Consider the following 22207-nt stretch of genomic DNA (forward strand, 5'->3'; position numbering starts at 1 on the left):
TCAATGCCCGAGTCAGTTAAAAAGGGTACAGATCTTGTTAGCACCAGTAACAAATATACAGTAATATAGTCACCATTTCAACAGGTTTTATGTGGTCTTTTTAGCTATGTCTGTATAAAAACATGTCATATTTAAAACACTCTAGAAGTCCAGACAGTGAACAAACATGATTATCCAGATTCATATAAATCAAGTGCGGTTGACAATAATAAGCACCGTAATCTGACACAATCTTTATATGCAGCATTTCATAATTGCTTAGTAAGCTTGGTTTTGTGTGAGACTGATATGTAATTTATCATTCTACAACAACAAAAAACAACAACAAATACACACAGAACTACTGAATAAAGAGGAGAAGAGGTTTCACACGAGCTGTCTGATATATCTCTCGATCTATACATATTGGAACAGGACCTTTTTCAAGTTATGAAAAATAAAAAAGTGCTTTTTCAATATGTCATCATATATGTACACTGAAAAAAAGACTAAATCTATCCAGACAAAAACAAAAATGAAGGTATTACTGTTCCTTCATGACCACTAATAGAGGAATGGGGAAGTACTGTTCCTTCATGACCACTAATAGAGGAACAGGGAAGTACTGTTCCTTCAGGAGGAACAGTACTGTTCCTTCATGACCACTAATAGAGGAATGGGGAAGTACAGTTCCTTCATGACCACTAATAGAGGAACAGGGAAGTACTGTTCCTTCATTACCACTAATAGAGGAACAGGGAAGTACTGTTCCTTCATGACCACTAATAGAGGAATGGGGAAGTACTGTTCCTTCATGACCACTAATAGAGGAATGGGGAAGTACTGTTCCTTCATGACCACTAATAGAGGAACAGGGAAGTACTGTTCCTTCATTACCACTAATAGAGGAACAGGGAAGGGAAGGAAAAGCACCATGCTACATGTGTTCATTATTTTCACATAAAACTACATACTGTGTAATATGTGGTCTGTTTATTAAAAGTTGCTGCTACAAATGGCACCATTGTATAAATCAATCATTGATAAAACACATCTTGTGAAAAGAGCACTCTTGGTTGAAACAAAGACCTCAGAGACTTAACATGAGTGTTTACTAGTGTAAAATGCTGGTTGACAGTAAAATTGCAGTAAATAGCCTTGCACCAAAAAAAGTACAAAAATAATCAGAATAAATAATCACATCTTGTTTGTTCTTCTTAATCAATTCCTATATAAAACCAGTTAAAAAATTGGTTCTGAGCACCATCTCTTTACATGAAAAACCAGATCAAAATGTTTTATCATCAACTACCAAAACTCACAGTTAAAACCCCACAAATGATAGTCTTCCTCATCACTTTGAAAGCAGAGACAAAGAGAAATAAAAATAAACAGACATACATTAGAAAAAGTAACACAATGAAATAACACATAACGAGACTAGAAGTGTAATGTTGATTGAGGTAAGGCAGTAGCACAGGGTGGTGTGTGTTCAAATGTATTTGTTGTATGTGTCTGTGTGTGTACATAACAGTATCATCTCATGTCCAGCGGTTGTAAGGGCCCGTGACCTGTGTCAGAGCATAAGGGGAAACAGTGACCACCCCATCCCGCGGGACAGTCACCGCCTTCCGGGTAGGAACTGTCAACACACCCTTTTTCTCCTCTGAGCCCTCCTCCTCTACCTCCTCCTCAGGCTCCACACTCTCACTGCCGGCCCCATTCCCCCTCTTCCCCTTGACCGGGCTAACCTCTTCCAGGTCTAGGCCCATCCCCAGCCTCTCAGCCTCCTCCTCTCTCTCCCGCTCCCTCCGGGCCTTCTTGGCCTCCCACATGTGCAGGCCGTGGTCGGGCTCATTGAGGGACTTGTGCTGGTAGAAGACCAGGGAGATGCGGGTGGGGTGGCTGCGGTCGGGCCGGAGGATGGGTGTGGTGGCATGGAGCTCTCGGCGGGCGCATTCGATCAGGATGGAACCGTGGGAGGGAGCCACCGCCACCCCGCCGATATCACTGTCCAGGAAGTTGTGCTCGCTGTCCGACCACACCTCTTCCTGTTCCTGTTTGTCCTCTTTTGGGTTTGGGAAGAGAGGGGAAGGGGCCTGATGAGGAGGATGGGGGGCACTGTGAGGAATAACATGACCTACATGACCTCTAATCCCGTCCTTGACTCCCAGCTCCGCCTTCGCCCTGAGGAGCCCATTGAGTCTGCTGTGGAGGCCCTCTGGGTGTGTGTGGGTGGAGGAGGAGGGAGGAGGAGTGCTGTGGCTGTGAGGGGGTCTGAGGAGAGGGGAGCAGTGCACCTTGTTGGGCTCCGTTTTAAAAATCCTGGGGGAGTAGTCGCCACCCCGGGGCATTCCTGGGGGGGTCCGACATGTGTCAGGGTCCACCAGCTGCTTTCTGCTGAGTCCTGGGGAGTAACCATTCACAGCCACAGCCTCTTCCATTGTCTTGTAATGGAACGAGGAACCATTGCTCTGGGTCCCTGGTGAACCTCTGTACTGGGGGGCAGGCAGGCCGGGGCGATGGGGGGAAAGAGACTCCATCCCTGGTGTTGATCTTCCAGGAGGAGTGGGGTAGGTGGGGGTGCTGTGGTTGTAAGCGCTAAGGGAGTTAGAGTCTGGTACATACGCACCCACATTTCCTGGTCTGTAAGAGCTGAAGGACTGAGGCTCTCTTTTGAACAAGGGGGACTGATCTGCTGAAGAAGCACTTTTCAAACCTGTCAAGTTAAACATACAAACCGGGATTAATGATGAGTATTTACATACCACATTTTTCAAGCTTTTTCTTGTACATGATTTTGTAGCAACAATCAATCAACCAATTAATCAATTAATGCACCCACCCTATCCACCCACTCAATCACCCATCCATCAATCAATTGATAAATCAATGAACCAACCAACCAATTGACTAATCATCCAACCAACCAACCAACCAACCAATCAATCAATCAATCAATTAATCAATCAATCAATCAATCAACCAGAGATCTCTACCTTTGTTGGCAGTCTTGACCTTGCCCGGGGTTAGTGGACTCTGTCCAGGCTTCCTGTCCTGAGCTGCAGCTTGTTTGTCAGCCTGGGCCTTCAGCTTGGCCTCCTGCTTCCTCTTACGGGCTGATTTCACCGGCTCAGCCAGCAGACGCACCTGGTGATGATATAAACATGGTCATTAAGGAGAGCTTTTAGTAGATGCTTTTATCAAGTGTCTTGAAGTAAACACGCAAATCTGACTCATGCAAGAATCAAACCCAAAACTTTCCTATTGACATGTTCTTGACACCAACTAATTTCAATAGCAAAAGACGCATTGGTGACCAACCCTCACCCTGAAGGGCAACTGGATGTGCAGGTTGATTAGTAAAATCAGGTGTGGTAGAGCAGGACTGGAACAAAAGCCCGCGCACCCAGTAACTCTATAAGAGGAGGGTTGGCCACCCTATCTTATAGCCTCTTGGTTCTCCTGGTCGCTACAGGGGGTACGAACCGATTTAGGGTGAAGTTGCCCCTAGATGCTGATCTCTTCTGTCAGTTTCACATTTTCCCCACTAATAAGGTTAGGACTGGGGAGAGGAAGCTGCATATAGATCTTTACCCAGGGGAGACTTAAACCTGGAGTGTTGGAACCTACCTCTCTGGGGAAGGCTGAGAGCACCTGCAGGGCCCCAGTCTGGATCTTGGCCCACTGGCCATTGGCACTGCCAAACTCATCCCTCTGTGAGATCTTATAAAGGGGCAGGACGTGGAGCTGTTCGTCCTCAGGGACGTTACGCACCGCACGGTTGTCCTCCTTGGTTAAAGTGCAAACCTGCAGGAGGGTGAGACATTTTACGCAAATGGAAAAGACTAACACAGTATCTCCCAGATTTCTGGGATGAAATGCCTATCTTGGTGGAAGTGAAAACAGGTATTTTTGGTATTTTATTAGGATCCCCATTAGCTGTTGAAAAAGCAGCAGCTACTCTTCCTGGGGTCCACACAAAACATGAAACATAATACAGAATGACATAATACAGAACATCATTAGACAAGGACAGAACGACATACATTTTTAAAAAGGCACACGTAGCCTACATCTCAGTGCTTACAGACAAACTATCAAATAGGGGAGAGGCGTTGTGTCGCGAGGTGATATGATAGCTGATATTGATTTTTGTTTCAACTATGGAAATGTTAATGATTTGATATTGACATTTGTCTAAGATATGTTCATTAATATATTAAAAACATACAGTATATGTGTATATATACTGTATACATTTACAAAATAATATATGGGGGATTGGAAATTATGCTGGCACGCAATCAGAAGCGAGTGTCTAAGTATCTGTGTCTGTGGTTCTCTCTATGTGTGACAGTGAGTGTGTGTGCGTGGGTGTGTGTGCGTGCGTGTGTGTACGTGTGCGCGATTGAGCGAGCGTGCGTATGTATCTGTGTCTATTTCTCTGTGTGTTTGACAGTGAATGTGTGTGCACCTGTGTGTGTGTCCATTGACAAACAGTCATGTGAGGGGCGTACCACAGTGCTGCCATTGTTCATGTTGTGTGTGTCTTTGTGAGCGTGGGCACAGAAATCCACACACGCCGTGACCCCGGAGAAAGGTCGGCCCGCCCTCCAACCCAGCCTGCAGTCCTGGCCCGCCTGCTCCTGATCCACCTGGTTTTGGAAAGCCTCCGGGGCCAGTCTCTGGTAGACAGGACCCAGGTCTGTAGCCAGGTTCTGCAGCCGATTCTCCAGCTTCTCCTCCTGAACAACCCACAGACAGACAACACACAGATCAGAGGAAGAGTGGGACAAAAAGGGACAGGAACAGATGAGGGAAAAGGTGTGAGGAAATAAAGGAGAGGCCCCTGGAGAATCTGGGAGTGTTTAAGATAATAACAGTAATGTTTAAGTCACTATCCTCCATGTCACGCTTTGACTGTCACATCAACCTGAGGCCACTAGGAGTCTATTAGCCACTTTAACATGCCAAGAAGACTATTCATAGAGGAATATATATTCTAAACCATTGATTGTAAAGCTATAACAAGGCTTAGATTAGCAAAGCAAAGAGCGAGGGTTTAGGCATATTGGGAAGTGGCTAGGGTTCTTTTCAGACCAGGCTCTCAAATCTAATTCAGGGATGTCAGACTCAATTCCTAGAGAGTCAAATTGGCTGCTGGTTTTTTGCCCTTTCCCTTAAGCTAGCTCTGATTTAGACCAGGAAAATCAGGTATGTGGACTCCCTAGCTAATCAATGACCTTAAATGAGCATATAAGTGCAAGGGAGGAACGAAGACATGCTGACACTGTGGCCGGCCCTAGAAGACTAGAGTTTGACACAGTTTGACTGGAGTGTCCGTCCTGGTCCTCACCTCCTGTGGCATATCTCCCAGCAGGCGGTACTTTCGGGGGATCTTGCTGCGGGCGAACTTGCAGCCGTTGAAGTACATACTCCAGGAGCAGCCGAAGGAGAACGAAGCGCCACAAGTGTCTGGGTCCAAACCCTGGCACGCACACGTCCGACTGGAGAGACAGAAAGAGGGAGAGAGATGGGGAGAGGGGGAAGAATTTAGATCCTGGCACATAAGTGCAACTGAAGAGAGAGAGGGAGAGAGACAGGTCACTAAATGCTAGAAAGGAAAGAACTAACTACTTTGTTCTATGAATGCTATGAATGTAAATGTGTATGTGTAAGCCTGTTATTGAATAATACACATAGGTCTGTTGTTTCAGTAACTCACTCCTCGTTGAGGGCGCAGCGTCGACTGGTGGGGGAGCCGTATTTACAGAGGGTCTGAGTGAGTTCTTGGTACAGACTGTCTGCCACGCCCCGGGGGATGCCCTCCCATGCCAGGATGAGGATCACCACCACGGCACTCTCACAGCGGTGCCCTGCCCGGTGTCTCACCAGACACAGCAGCTTCTCCTCCTCACTGCCCCGACGGATCACCTGGGGGAGAGAGAAGGTTTACTACACAGACATGCAGATGTGTATACGCACACACAGCCATATACGCACCCATACACATACACACGCAGCAGTGTACACACAAGCACGCTGGCACTCACGCACACACACACACACACACACACACACACACGCAGCAGTGTACACACAGGCACGCTGGCACGCACACATGCAGCAGTGTACACAGAGGCACGCACGCACGCACGCACGCACGCACACACACACACACACACACACACACACACACACACACACACACACACACACACACACACACACACACACACACACACACACACACACACACACACACACACACACACACACAGGAGGTACTTACCCACTTGGCGATGGGACAACCCTGGGAACTGCGTCCTTCTTTCCCAGTGTACACCACCACCTCCAGCCTTACTGCCTTCCCTTTCTCTCCATACCTTTGAACATACACAGCAATAACATACAGAGCCGGATTATTACAGGGGCTTACTGGGGATGAAGCCCCTGGGTCCAGGCCAATAGGGGGCACAGGCCAAGAGGCAGCAAAAAAAAAAAAAAAAAAATTTATATACAGTATATGTTCCTTTTTTTATATTATAATTTTTTATCCAAACACAGCCCACTTCCAATGTTAAAAATACACCAGAGAGCATCCTTTACCCATAGAGGATCAACCGTTTATGAAAAAATAACTATGGATTAAGTTTTGTCACAAGCACATATAGGTATCTGCCAAAAAGGAAACACCAACATAAATTGTTTGGGCTGCATGCGTGCCAAATAGACTACAGCTTGTTGCGTTGTGGCCATAGATATATAATCCATAGAAGGGTTTTGTAACCCCGTACCCTGGCAATTTGACTGTTAAAAGTCATAGGTACACTAGCAATGGATCCCAATCCTGACTTGAATTGGAGCAGCCATCTGTGGAATATATTTATATGCTTGGTTGCGGCTGTCAGTTTCCTTTTGCAGATTTCAAAATACAAACGTGAGAAAAATGTACAGTTTGGAAAGCAAATGCCTACTGCTGAAAAGAGAAGATGAATCTGTCTGTAGAACCAAGATAAATATTTGTTCTCAACAAATCCTCATTTGTAGCTAACAGCAGCACTGTTTTTCAAAGTAGCTAATCTTAAAATAGGCTGTTGCCACAAGGAGCCCATTGGCCATCACCACGAGTAGCCTATGGGTTCATCTTCATCCTTACATGCTGACCAGACCGGACACGTTGCGTGCGCGAGCATCGCAAAATACATTTAGAAATCCATGTTATTCAATTATTGCACCCACACTGCTCGCGCGCGTCAAAGTGTGTCTGCGATGCCAAGGGTTAAAATAGAACTCCTTTCTATTTCTGATGCAGAAGGCGCTGAAAGTCCTGCCTCTCCCATCTCCTCGTGCCATCTCCTCATTGGTTATACCCACGTGGGTGATTGAAAGACGAAATGTTTTGCCGGTTGTCGTGGTAAAAGTGTAGATGCCAATCACCATATAAGTAAGTTCAAAGACGAAAAAACCTGGAAGGAGGAGAGATGACTAGAAACGATTCGGTTGGCCGTTTTATGTGTGGATTAATTGTCGGAGTAGAAGACCTTGTGCATTTCATCACATCTTCATGACATTTCACACTTCCCATCTTAGAACACAAACACAATCCTTTCAGCAATGACATACTGTATCAAGCATTTCTCCCTTTATCTGAGACCACCAGCACCAACATCTTTCAATGAATGCCAATACAACAACAAATCACATTTTGAGAACTTCATCAAAATACAATGGGACAGTAGGACTACATCACTAGCCAAAATGCAGCAATAGTGTTTGGAATAACTGTCAAAACAGTTAAAAACCAGGCACTGAGGCCATTCAGCAGTGAGACCATAGAGCAGAGAGACTGGAGTGTGTGGTTGTTGTAGAGGTTGTCATTTCTCCTCATGTTCCCCTCGACTTGGCCCTAGGGGTTCCCTGTTCTAACACGCAGGGTGTGTTTTGTATTTGTGAATGTATGTGTGTACAAGTGTGTGTTTTGCCAGCGGGGTGCTGCTTTCCTTCAATGACAGGCTCTATAATTTATGAGTTATAATATGATTGTAAGCCCCACCTCATTCCATGAACACCAAGAGCCCTTTGGGAAACCAGGCCTTTGGCAGGGCAAATGGATCATACAGTAGGCTAATAAGAGTATGTACCATACTTTTAGAAATATATACAGCTACAGAGTAGTGGTAGTGGTACATATTAGCCTAGCTCTATGAGCCTACTGGTAAGACAACCTGTGAGGCACTGAGCCACTCTTGTTTCATATTAACTCTTACCTTAGCAGTGTTATACAGCCAATAGATTTGTCATGAAAACAGAAGTGGATTAGCACCTCACAGGTTTGCCGTCCCAATGGAAATATAAATGTATAAAGTAAAATGGCTAAGCAGCAACAAACACTTGCTTTCCCCCCAAGCTTGGTTGTAGAATGGAATAAAAAACTGATGCAGTTTGGCTTGTTACCTGTTCTCCATCATCTCTCTGACGGCTGACACACTGGGTCCAGCACCAAGATGAGTGTAGTACGGACCCTCCTCCTTCTCTATGATTTGCTCTGTGGAGAGAGAGTCGTTTTTAGAACGCAGCTTCAGCTTATTTCCCGGAAAGCAAATGCTATGTACATGGATGTGACATATACAGACCCAGTCAACCAGTCATGTTGTGGCATGCAGAGAAAATCATATTCATAATCATCATCATCCTCATCATTATTATGTCCACCACCACTACCATCATCATCAAGGTGACTCACCCATGCAGCCACAGGAGGGGATCTCAGAGAGTTTCTTAGAGGGGGTGTTGAGCAGGTTCTTAGTGGGCGTGTCCAGGAATATGAGGGGTGATTCCAGGAAGCTGTTTACGTTGTGTTTGGTTGGCGTCAACTCCTCTGATAGGTCCAAAGCGCCATCAGTTGACGTGGACAAGATGGTGACCGGACCAGACCTCTCCACCTTGTAATACCCCTGCCGTTGACCCCCAGAGGAGTAGCCGTTGGGTAAACTATGGTTCAACCCAGTTCTGTGGTTGTTAGAGTCTAAACTGGTGAAACTGGGGTTGGTGGAGCTAGCCTTTAGGTTAGCACCGTGCTGCTGCCAAACGTAGGGCTGCGATACCTGAGAATACAATCGTCTTTCACACTCATGTCCCTGTCCAACTCCTTGTCCTTGTAAAGGGTCCAGGTGACCGTTCAGAGGACCACTGTGGTGACCGTTCAAATGCGACCACTGTTGGTTGTCATGACCATAACCTTGACCACGATTGACGGCTCCAGAGGTTTTGTGGTATTTGACCCCACTGTGGCTGTTGCTGTAGTAAAAGAGCTGCCGTTGTTCCTCCTGAGCCTCAGCCAGGTATCTCTTTAGATCCATTTGAGTCTGAGGCAGGAACAGGCTCCTCTTGTGGCTGAGCGACAATGTCTTCGGCTGGGGCAGAACCTTCTGGACCCTGGCTCTGTGGGGGGTCTTGCCATTGGGTGTCCTTTTGGACATGGGGATCTTGTTGTTGGGGTTGTAGCCCTCCTCTTCAACCCCTTCCATCCCCTTCTTCTTCCTAGGTTTGGAAGGTGTGGAACTTGGTTTCCTCACAGGGATTTTCTTGTTGTTGGGTGGTGCATGCTGGGAATTGTAGTTGTACTTGATGGCCGAGACTGGCGTTCCTCTGGGAGGGTTGTTCTCAGAGTGCTGGGAGGGTTGGAAACCCTGCTGCTTGTGACGTGATTGGATGATGAATGCCAACTCGGCCAGTTGAGCCGCCACCTCTTCCTCATCCCTGTTCCTCCCGCTCTTACCCACCGTCCTCTCTGTTGTTTCCTTACTATTCCTCTCCATGTCTTTCCGCTCTCTGAAAGTGCCTTCAGACCTGTTATGGTGAGAACCAAGGTCTTGGTCTGCTCTCCTGTACAGGTGTTGTCCTGCTCTCTCGGTGCTGTCGTAGGGAAGTCTCCCACAGTCCGAGCTGGCTTCTAGCAGGTCCTGTAGGGACAGCTTGCCAGTGGCTGTGGGACTACGGGAATGACACTGGATGACAAGACTCTGTCTGGCCACCGGGGACCTGATGACTGAGGTCTGGTGCAGAGGGGAGCGTATGACTGAGGTCTGGTGCAGAGGGGAGCTGATGACTAGAACTTTGTTGGGGAGGAAACCTGTAGGGGGTTTGACATCCTGGAGAGAGGTGTTTCTACTGGATAAGTGCATGGAAGATGTAGTGGGGTTTTGACCATGTGCGTCCATTCTAAAGGGTTCTGGGGGGTTTTGGGGGATAGATGCCAGTAAGGTTAGCGCCTCGATAGCAATAGCTTGGTCATTGCTAATATTCCTCTCTTGCACCAATGACTGGATGCTTGGCAGAGAGAGATCTGGAGAGGGTTGCTCTCGTTTGACAATAATGTCAAGAGCTTTCCGTGGACTGATGGGAGTGCTTCTCAGGAGTAGGTCTACCTTAAAGTCCTCCGGCTCTGTTTTTAAGGAGTGTAGCACCGGGGAACGGGAGCTAAACAGCTTGTCCTCCAGCCCCTTCCTGTCTGTGATAGAGAAACACACAACTGCTGCTAGTGTGGACAGAGCGTCCACATAGACATCGTCATCATTGCCCCCTAGTAGGGTGGAGGACTTCTCCGTAGACCACACCCACGACTCCTCCAACTTTATCTTCTTCAGAGGAACGGTCATGGTGTCATCCGGAAGTGCATCATTGGGCTCAGAGCTGCCTTTGGGGTATGTGGTTTTTGTAGTCCTTTGGGACTCTAATTGTCTTGTAGTCTTTTGGGAATCTGGTGACACTGGAGCACCGTTGGTTTTAGACAGGTTTTCGTCAGCACCATTGTGAAAAGATGAAGAGTAGTGGTGTTGTAGAAGAAGTGCATCGTTGGTGTCCTCCAGGCCAGGCTCTCTCTTGATAAGTACTGCTGGTCGGCCATCTAGGATTGGGGTGAGAGTGTGGGTGTGGGGAGGGTGTGTGTGAGGGTGTGTCTGGGGGTGTGTGGGAGGTATGTGACACTCCTCCTCTGCCGTATAGGTTTCCTTTACCATCTGGACAGGGATTCTGCCATTTATTGCGACGCCCTCTGGAACCACCTGAGAGAGAGAGCGAGAGAGAGAGTTGCCACAAGAAAAGGGCAACCAGTTAAGAATAAACACAATTGTAAATACAACCCACATGTATGTTTATATATTTTCCCTATTGTACTTCATTTGTGCATCGTTACAACACTGTACATAACCATAATGTGAAATTCGAAATGTATCGATTCCTTTTAAACTTTTGTGAGTGTAATGTTTATTGTTCACTTTTGTTCATGATCTATTTCACTTACTTTGGCAATGTGAACACATGTTTCCCATGCCAATAAAGCCATTTGAATTGAATTTAGAGAGAGAGAGCGAGAAAGAAAGCGAGAGAGAGACACATGGAGAAAGATAGATTTGAATCTGTCATTTCCACTTCAAAATTTCAGACTCGATTTGCCCTAACGACAAATATATCAACCCCTACAAACACTTCCATTAATTATAATCCTCATAATAATTCAACAGGACTATTTTCCTGCTGTGAGAAACTGGTTGAATTAAGATAGCAGATCTGTACCTTACTGCTTTGTGTGTGTGTGTGTGTGTGTGTGTGTGTGTGTGTGTGTGTGTGTGTGTGTGTGTGTGTGTGTGTGTGTGTGATACAGTAGTGTACATACCATAATACTGTCATGGAGCAAGGCCAAATCTTTTCTGAACCCCGGAGTTTCTATATTAATAGGAGCTTGCAACACCTTCCATAATTAATGGTAATGTCGTTGGCACATCCAATCTGATTAAAACAATATGAGAGAGATAAAAACACCACAGTGCCAAGACTCCACCCACTAAATTGTGTGTGTGCCTGTTTTATGTATAGTTAATGAACTGTTCTAATTACAGGGAGCCTGGAGGTGGGTGGGTGTCAGCTACTTGTTTACCTTGTCTGAACTGTCATTAAACTCACTGTTTAACCACTCTTTATAGACTACACTACCCAGCATGCACCCTCTGTTTTAAAGCCTCCAGGCCTACAGTACCCAATATGCCCTGTGAGAAAGGACAGCCACCAGCCATCTAGTCTTGGTCACATCCTTCTTCTAGGCCACTACTAACACAACTGACTCAACCCTAGTTCAATTAGTTGAATTAGGTGTGTTAGTACAGGGCTGGAACAAAAATGTGGACTGGAGTTGAAAAACACTGCTGTAGTACAGAATTAACTGGGCTAATAAGACACATGAGGGTTTGTGTTACTGCTGTTACTGGCACAGAGACAGTTCTATCTCACAGAGGACCAGTGCAGCTCACCTCATCATCACATCTCTGTTGCTGGGTAAAACAAGACGTGTCTATCTAATGGAGAAAGGACGCCCTTACGTGACAGACAAAGGGTAGGCAAGTAGTATGAAGTGTGAACATACTTTTACAGTGTTGGTGGTACTCTAAAAACGTACAAACCCTACAACAACCCTATAAATAGTCTGAGCTGCTACTGTAGGTCACTGATATTAAATTAGATTAGCAAGAGGGACATTGCTTACAACAACAACAACAATAGAAAGGCGACATACAACATAAAATTATCACGAAGAATGCACTTTACATTGATCAGAGCATAGTAACTGTGAACTTAAAACACTGTCTACACTTTCTCTAACCCACACACCAAACAGAAACCTCAGTCTGTGTATCAATTACGGGGTGAAGCCCTCTTCTCTCCTTCCACTAGAGAAGAGAATTATACACAATAATACCCTCCCTATACACTGTAGTAAAACCCCAACTTTATTTACAGTCATGTAGTATTCAGAACACCCCTCCTCTCCTGGTCTCGTGACCCTCCCTTACCACTAAGAGCATGCTGCTACTGATAGCGGGAGAGGAGGCTGAGGCAACATCTTGACTGCTGCTGAAATCATAAGAGAGAGAGACATCACAGAGAATGTGGAAATGAGCTACTATTGAGAAAGAGAGAGAGAGTATGAGAAAAAGTGAGCGAGAGGGAGAGAAAGAGAGACAGATACAGAAAGAGGAGACAGTAGGAGAGAGAGAATTGATGGAGAGAAATAGGGAGAGGAAAGAGAGAGAGAAAGAAAGGGTTAAAGGCAGTGTGTCACTCACGTTAACCTGCTTTTCATAGCAAAGCAGTAGTGGCTGGGTTCCAGCAGTACACCAGCAGTGTGTATGTATCATAACATTTCATATAACAGTACATTAATATATTTTTGGACATATACTGTAGATATGGATGTCTGTAATTTTTTTGTAAGATATACAGTACCAGTCAAAAGTTTGGACACACCTACTCATTCAAGGGTTTTTCTTTATTTTTGCTATTTTCTACATTGTAGAATAATAGTGAAGACATCAAAACTATGAAATAACACATATGGAATCATGTAGTAACCAAAAAACACTTGGTCTGCGCATGCTCTAAGTACACGTCATGGTAATCCGTCTAATCCGTTAAATAAATCTAAATATATTTTATATTTTAGATTCTTCAAAGTAGCCACCCTTTCCTGAATGACAGCTTGCACAAATCTTCACTCCTGTCCTAGCAACAAGACTGCTCTCTGACTCCTAACGACCCTCTCAGAGGAGAAGGGTTTCCAAGGAGGTTTCAACCGAGGGACTATCCATTCCTAACAAACACACACATAGACACGCATCAATACACACACACACACACACACACACACACACACACACACACACACACACACACACACACACACACACACACACACACACACACACACACACACACAGGGAGTGTCCATACACCATATACAATGCACTCCACACACAGAGACGCATACAAAGATTTCCCTTTTATGCTTGCTTCGAGGCAAGCAACACTGAAACATACATGAGAGCGCCAACTGTTCCGGATGACCGTGTGATTACACTCTCTGTAGCCCATGTGAGCAAGACCTTTAAACAGGTCAACATTCACAAGGCCGCGAGGACAGACGGATTACCATGACGTGTACTTAGAGCATGCACAGACCAAGTGTCTTCACTAACATTTCCAACCTCTACCTGACCGAATATGTAATACCTACAGTTGAAGTCGGAAGTTTACATACACCTTAGCCAAATACATTTAAACTCAGGAATTGTGAAAAAACGGAGTTTAAATGTATTTGGCTAAGGTGTATGTAAACTTCCGACTGCAAAAGTTCAACTGTTTAGCAACTGTATATACTAGGTTGTGTCAGAGGATAGCCCAAAAATGGTCAAAGACTCCAGTTACCCAAGTCATAGACTGTTCTCTCTGCTACCGCACGGCAAGCAGTACCGGAGTGCCAAGTCTAGTTCCAAAAGGCTCCTTAACAGCTTCTACCCCCTGCTGAACAATGAATCAAATGGCAAACCAGACTAATTACAAATGACCTCGACAAACCTATACCCCCGAACATAGACTCGGTACCGGTACCCCCTGTATATAGACGTGGTATTGTTGTTTTTGTGTTACTTTTTTTTTTAAACGCTTTTTTTGACTTATTTAGTAAATATTTTCTCAACTCTCTTTCTTGAACTGAATTGTTGGTTAAGGGCATGTAAGTAAGCATTTCACGGTAAGGTCTACACCTGTTGTATTTGGCGCATGTGACAAACAACATTTTATTTGATTTTACTTCTGAAAAGAAGTGACATCATAAGTGTCACGCCCTGGTCTAAGTATTTTGTGTTTTCTTCATGTATTGGGTCAGGCCAGGGTGTGGCATAGAGTTTTTGTATTGTGGTGTGTTTTGTCTTGGGATTTTGGAATGTGTGTATAGTGGGATTGTAGCTTAGTGGGGTGTTCTAGGAGAGTCTATGGCTGTCTGAAGTGGTTCTCAATCAGAGGCAGGTGTTTACCGTTGTCTCTGATTGGGAACCATATTTAGGCAGCCATATTCTTTGGTTGTATTGTGGGTGATTGTCCTGTGTGTCTTGATGTCCTGGTTAGAGGTTAGTAGACACTTGTATAGGCTGTTTTCGGTTTGTAGTGTTAGTGTTTTGTTGTTTGTTTATTAAAGATGAATCACAATAGACACGCTGCAGTTTGGTCCGACTCTCCTTCACCATTAGAAAGCCGTTACAATAAGAATACATTAGGCATTTTCACATCCTCATTGAATGTCACAGACAGCAAACAGGTGGTTCTACTGTCAATCCTTTCAGAACATTCTCTTAAAATAATGCATTAAAAAGGCTTATTTAAAAGTATTTGAAAAGTCATTCCTGATAAAGTAGCTCTTAGGCTGCTTTCAGCACTGATAATCCTCAAAAACATCCACAGAGTTCAAAGCCAGACCACAGGCTGCAGACAGTCTTACGACAACTATCCCACGGTGTGCTGAACTTAAGATAAGACATAAAAAAGCATGCTTCCTTCCTGGGCTGAGTGTGTGAGTGTGTTTCTCTGAAGTTCTGTGCATCGTATTTGTTTCATTCATAGAGCGTAATGCCACCTTCCTCTCTGAACTCAACTTCACAGAGTCAGACACACACTGACTAGACAGAGCAGTGCACAAATACATTAACTCCTACAAACACTGCAGCTACTAATAATACTCTTTCTTGCAGCCAGTCAGGATAAAAACAGAATCAAACAGACTCACGCAAACACAGTAGCACAAAAAGAAAACATTGCATAATGTACTATCACGACTGCTACTACCGCAGCTAAAACTACCACAGCACAACCTACAAACACTCTTCTCCACTTTTCAATGAAAAGTTACTACTACTACTTCTGTCCTAGCAACAAGACTACGACTGCTCTCTGACTCCTAACGACCCTCTCAGAGGAGAAGGGTTTCCAAGGAGGTTTCAACCGAGGGACTATCCATTCCTAACAAACACACAAACACACACATCAATGCACACACACACACACACACACACAGCTCCATATAGGGATTACCCATACCTAGCATCCCCAAACAGAGAGACAAGAAGCATCTGCATCTCACCAAAATATATAATGATATGCCTTACACCATATACTACTACTTCTACTGCTACTACTACTTCTACTACTACTACTACAACAACAACTACTACTACTACACTACAGTAGCCTGGCGGGTAGGAGCGTTGGGCCAGTGACCGAAAGGTTGCTGGATTGAATCCCTGAGCTGACGAGGCAAAAATCTGTCGTTCTCCCTCTGAGCAAGGCAGTTAACCCACAATTCCCCGGGCGCTGATGACGTGTATGTCGATTAAGGCAGCCCCCCCGCACCTCTCTGATTCTGAGGGGTTGGGTTAAATGTGGAAGACACATTTCAGTTGAATGCATTCAGTTGTACAACTGACTAGGTATTTCCCTCTACTAGAACCAGACAGTAATGCTAGTCTAACTACTGTTAACTCTCCTCTCTCACACAAACAAAAAAATAGACAGACAGAAAGAGAAGGACGCAGACGGATCCTTGTCCCACCACGGCTAAAAATGACATGCAGAGAAAAAAAGAGAAGGGTGGTTGTTACCGTGGAAACGGGTTTCTTTAACGCTCCTTTGGCCACGTCCTTGCACGCCACCTGGAAAACACAACCCCCCCCCCACACACACACACACACACACACACACACACACACCGTTAGTGATTTAGAGGTTACACAGTCCAACAGGAATAGTAATAATAACAATCAACTATTTGTATCAAACCTTTTATACATAGTTTGTATTCTAATAGTAGTATACTGAAACTGCTTCCAAATACAAACACAACACACAAAACACATGCAAACACACAGGACACAAAACACTGAAAAACAGTAGAGCTAGTTATGATAATAATACATTCTACCGTAAAGTATCTTTCATACACTACATTGTTTATATCCTGATATCCTGAAACTGTTTCCAAATCCACACACAGCCCAGCAGCACAGCAGACAGGGTTAGTGTCCAGCTAGAATGCTGTACTGTATTAATATGCGTCTGGAGCTAGACAATAGCCTCCAGGGCTACTAAAGGCTCCGGGCAGCTTTACCTTGTCTGTCCTCAGAGGCAGAACCTCCAGTTTGGGTAGCATTATATTCCTACAAGGTACCGGTAGCCATCTTGCTTTGCTTTGCTCCCCTCAGCTCTAGATAGAAGAATAGCAGGCAACTATAACAGCCGTCTCTGAGAGGAGGGCGAGCTGAGCTCTCCACTACCATCGCCAGAGCAGAGAGAGGCTGCCTGCCTGTGAGACACTGTGTAGAGAACTGCTGTTGCCGCAGACACGAACACAGACATACACACACACTCACGTAAACACACACACACGCACACACACGGCATGCCTCTCGCAGACACAGACTGAGCCCCGCCAGCCAATGGGGTGAGGGCGTCAGCGGCTTGTAAATGATCTCCCATGCCTAGTCCCTCCTAAACAAAGGAGCTCCTATGTGGGCTTTTACTCTAGCCCCTACGAACGGGGGACACACACAAACTGTGGACTGGACAATGTAGACGCACCAGACTGGAGCTGAGCTGAGGAAGAAGAGATAGATGTGTCCACTGAGCTGTGTCTGTCTGAGATATTAACCCTTTAAATGCCACTCACAAACTGGGTGTGGGAAACTACATGTTATTTAAAAATATGTTTATTAATGGCGTATTCAACATTATGGAAAAGTTGATTAACAAAATTAGGCCTAACACATGTATTATATTGTTTTCTATTGTATTCTATTCATACAGAAGTAGACAGGGTCAGAGTTAGACAGAAAATACAATTACTCTGATATGATATTGCATGAGAGGCAACAAGAACATATGACATATAATTATTTAGCATCTTAATGGACCCTGACTGTAATGCAAAGCACACACTCCTGTCTGTCTGGCATCAGTCATAGCTCCAATGATTCCTCCAAGTCACCTCAGAGTTCAAACTACAAACACTTGTCCTAGCCTCTATAGTCACGTTACGCTAGCTTTTTATGAACTCTGTGTCATAACGCTGTGAGCAAACGTCAATCTTAAAAAAATATATTAAAAGTATCAGTTTTATAACAAGACGAGAGTTGCAGAGTATTTTTATTATCTAAGCTGTGATTTGGGGCTGTGATTTCCCTAAGCTGTGATTTGGGGCTGTGATTTCACTAAGCTGTGATTTCTCCAACTAACTCAATGTACACAAACCATGACAGAATTCGCCCTAAGCCATGCCACACTTTCCAGGCTTGTGTTCATTAGACACGAAACGGAAGAAAATGGACTGAAACAAGGACGGACTACCTGCACTTTTACAATAAACCCAAATGTACGTTTTCTGTTGCAAAATGTTTTCAGACGTTTTCCGTTTCGTACCCTAATGAACACAACCCAGCATTGTGAAACACCAAAACACAGTCAGGTGGTCGACTACTGCTGCATGAGTGTAGCACCAGCCCACAGTCGTTCTGCTCCAGTAACTCTCTACTCCCTGGCATACAGAATTAGTGGCACGAGTTGTGTGTGTTTGGGGTGGAGAAGAAACACACCCCTGACTCTGACGAGTAGACACCCAGCCCTTCTCTCTCTCTTTCTCTCTCTCTCTCGTTCCCTCTGTAATTTCTATCTATATCTCTCCCAGATCCTCCCCTATCCTCTAGCCTCTCTTTCACTCTCTCCCAGCAACTTCTCTTCCTTTCCCCACTCTTTCTCAGCCTCTTCTCAGAGAGAACTCCCTCTTCTCTCTCTCCTCTCTAAAGATGACCATGTGGTGTCGGCAAGGCGGAGGTCATACCAGGACAAGGGAACAAACTCAGGCAGGCTCCCTGTGTGTGTGGTGTAGCTCAGATACTACGACAACAGCTTATCAGTGTATTCATAACAACCGCTAGCAACAGGCAGCATACCAACCCCAAACAAACACACACGGACATCTCTCGTGAGGATAAACCACTGAATTAAAAGGACATCATAGTAAGCACAACTAAGATGTGGCAGTGTTTAACAGACGACTGTTCTAATTTTCATAAGAATCCTTATTCTAACTTGACAGTCTATCCAATTACATTAAATTGTAAGTGCAGAGGAAAAAATATATTTTAGAATTCCATTCAACTACAAGGTGTAATTGAGGCAGGTTAGAACAGGTGTAACACTCCACAGAAAAGGAAAGTTTAGATGCAGACAAGGCTAAAGTGAAGTCTGGACTTCAACAGGTAGTGCCAGTGCTAGATGGAGAGAGAGAGAGAGAGGGAGAGAGAGAGAGAGAGAGAGAGAGAGAGAGAGAACTGGTCTCCAACCCGCCGCAAGAACTGGTCTCCAACCCACCGCAATAACTGGTCTAACCCACCGCAATAACTGGTCTAACCCACCGCAAGAACTGGTCTCCAACCCACCGCAAGAACTGGTCTCCAACCCACCGCAAGAACTGGTCTCCAACCCACCGCAAGAACTGGTCTCCAACCCACCGCAAGAACTGGTCTCCAACCCACCGCAAGAACTGGTCTCCAACCCACCGCAAGAACTGGTCTCCAACCCACCGCAAGAACTGGTCTCCAACCCACCGCAAGAACTGATCTCCAACCCACCGCAATAACTGGTCTGACCCACCGCAAGAACTGGTCTCCAACCCACCGCAAGAAATGGTCTCCAACCCACCGCAAGAACTGGTCTCCAACCCACCGCAATACCTGGTCTAACCCACCGCAATACCTGGTCTAACCCACCGCAATAACTGGTCTAACCCACCGCAATAACTGGTCTCCAACCCACCGCAAGAACTGGTCTCCAACCCACCGCAAGAACTGGTCTCCAACCCACCGCAAGAACTGGTCTCCAACCCACCGCAAGAACTGATCTCCAACCCACCGCAATAACTGGTCTGACCCACCGCAAGAACTGGTCTAACCCACCGCAATAACTGGTCTCCAACCCACCGCAAGAACTGGTCTCCAACCCACCGCAAGAACAGGTCTCCAACCCACCGCAAGAACTGATCTCCAACCCACCGCAATAACTGGTCTGACCCACCGCAAGAACTGGTCTCCAACCCACCGCAAGAACTGGTCTCCAAACCACAGCAAGAACTGGTCTCCAACCCACCGCAATACCTGGTCTAACCCACCGCAAGAACTGGTCTCCAACCCACTGCAAGAATTGGTCCCGAACCCGGCCGCAAGAACTGGTCCCAAACCCGGCTGCAAGAACTGGTCTCGAACCCACCGCAAGAATTGGTCTCGAACCCGACCGCAAGAACTGGTCCCGAACCCGGCCGCAAGAACTGGTCTCGAACCCGACCGCAAGAACTGGTCCCGAACCCGGCCGCAAGAACTGGTCTCGAACCCGACCGCAAGAACTGGTCTCGAACCCGACCGCAAGAACTGGTCTCGAACCCACCGCAAGAATTGGTCCCGAACCCGGCCGCAAGAACTGGTCCCAAACCCGGCTGCAAGAACTGGTCTCGAACCCACCGCAAGAACTGGTCTCGAACCCGACCGCAAGAACTGGTCCCGAACCCGGCCGCAAGAACTGGTCTCGAACCCGACCGCAAGAACTGGTCCCGAACCCGGCCGCAAGAACTGGTCCCGAACCCGACCGCAAGAACTGGTCTCGAACCCGACCGCAAGAACTGGTCTCGAACCCGACCGCAAGAACTGGTCTCGAACCCGACCGCAAGAACTGGTCTCGAACCCGACCGCAAGAACTGGTCTCGAACCCGACCGCAAGAACTGGTCTCGAAACCGACCGCAAGAACTGGTCTCGAACCCGACCGCAAGAACTGGTCTCGAAACCGACCGCAAGAACTGGTCTCGAAACCGACCGCAAGAACTGGTCTCGAAACCGACCGCAAGAACTGGTCTCGAAACCGACCGCAAGAACTGGTCTCGAAACCGACCGCAGTCCCGCAATATTATTGTAGGTATATGTGACACAGCTCGCTTTGCTGCCCCGGGTCTTAGCAATTTTGCCACCATAGGCAAGATCAAAATGTGCAAAAATAGCTTAAGAAATAGGTTAACATTCTCTAAGCGACACATTCTGTATATTCTGAACTACCTTCATTAGATATATTTAGATTTCATACTATAAGTCCTACAAACACAAATTGTCCCCATCTCGAGGAATAAGAGATATGAAAGTCTAGGTTTGAAATCAAATATGTATTGTGCAACATGCCATGCCTTCATTTTTCGTTTTACAGGAATGATGTACATACGAGGAGAAAGCTGAAGTCGTAACCTTTTCACTGATGCAATTAGATCTCATGTCTGATTCCCATGACGTGACTTGGCCACTTGAAACCAAAAGTGTCTGGTTTGGGTAGTACCTCACTGTGCGAAAATGTCTGAACGGATTCTCAAGCATGACATCATAAAATGAACCGAGCGATTAGGCCTTTCATGTTCTAAAATGTATTTTCCCCCATTTGAAATGAGTGAGATAGATCAGCGGCACATATGGAGGATGCATTCAAGATAATATCAGGGCGGATGGTAGCCTAGCGGTTAAGAGCGTTGGGCCAGGAATCAAAAGGTCACTGGTTTGAATCTCAGAGACAACTAGGTGAAAAATATGTTGATGTGCCCTTGAGCAATGCACTTAACCCTAATTGCTCCTGTAAGCTTCTCTGGATGAGAGGGTATTGTAAATACAACATTAAATGTTGATGGAAAATAAATACATTATGATGACCCTGCATACAACATTTTTGCACTTTCTGTGACTTGCCCTACATCGCATTCTCTATAAATATGACTGTAGGGGGGGCATTCTTATGACTTCCCCAGAAAAAAGACAAGTGCTGTCGCTTTAGAATTATATGTACTTTGTATTTTGTATTACTTTGTATTTTCTGACTGAAATTGACAGAGTGGGTACCACTTAAGCTCAAAAACAACAACTCAGAGTTTCACAGGTTAAACTACCAGAGATTCTCACCTTCCAGACTTGAAATTGTATCAAGTCGCCACCCAGGACTTTTACCTGCGACATATAGTTAAATAAACTAAAGAGGAACAATGGGTACATATTGAAGATGGCCATACTTATCCCCAAAACCTTTTCACGTGTCAATTTTCAAAGGATAAATCTAAGAACATTAACAACTTCATAGTTAAGAACATTATAACAATATGGAAGAAAATTATTCTACAAGAAACAATATCACTCCCTAAAAACACAACTCTATGGAACAATCCTTCAATAGCTTTTCAGAATTCACTGATAAATTGGTTCACATGGAAAACTAAAGGTAAATGACTTGGTAATAGGAAATGTAAAAAGTTCCATGACAGAATTCAAAATA

General features: G+C 45.4%; 1 protein-coding gene across 2 annotated transcripts in view; it reads right to left on the reverse strand.

Annotated features, from left to right (window-relative positions):
- Positions 1-925: 925 nt before the first annotated feature.
- The window catches only part of LOC115113089 (methylcytosine dioxygenase TET1-like), a 42820-nt gene continuing 21538 nt past the window's right edge, over positions 926-22207 (reverse strand). Inside the window, exons 1-11 of one of the 2 annotated variants that reach the window (XM_029640318.2) lie at positions 16973-19034; positions 16467-16517; positions 8729-11048; positions 8440-8530; positions 6275-6368; positions 5708-5916; positions 5339-5489; positions 4500-4727; positions 3613-3789; positions 2979-3129; positions 926-2698 (exon numbers count right to left, since the gene is read on the reverse strand). In XM_029640318.2, coding sequence (XP_029496178.2) covers positions 1521-2698; positions 2979-3129; positions 3613-3789; positions 4500-4727; positions 5339-5489; positions 5708-5916; positions 6275-6368; positions 8440-8530; positions 8729-11048; positions 16467-16517; positions 16973-17014 — 4692 coding nt within the window. In that variant the 5' untranslated portion in view covers positions 17015-19034 and the 3' untranslated portion in view covers positions 926-1520. Of the gene's footprint in view, positions 2699-2978; positions 3130-3612; positions 3790-4499; positions 4728-5338; positions 5490-5707; positions 5917-6274; positions 6369-8439; positions 8531-8728; positions 11049-16466; positions 16518-16972; positions 19035-22207 lie in introns of those variants that run through there. The other variant, XM_029640317.2, reaches the window with a different exon arrangement.

This window comes from Oncorhynchus nerka, linkage group LG28 (genome assembly GCF_034236695.1).
Source record: "Oncorhynchus nerka isolate Pitt River linkage group LG28, Oner_Uvic_2.0, whole genome shotgun sequence".
NCBI lineage: Eukaryota > Metazoa > Chordata > Actinopteri > Salmoniformes > Salmonidae > Oncorhynchus > Oncorhynchus nerka.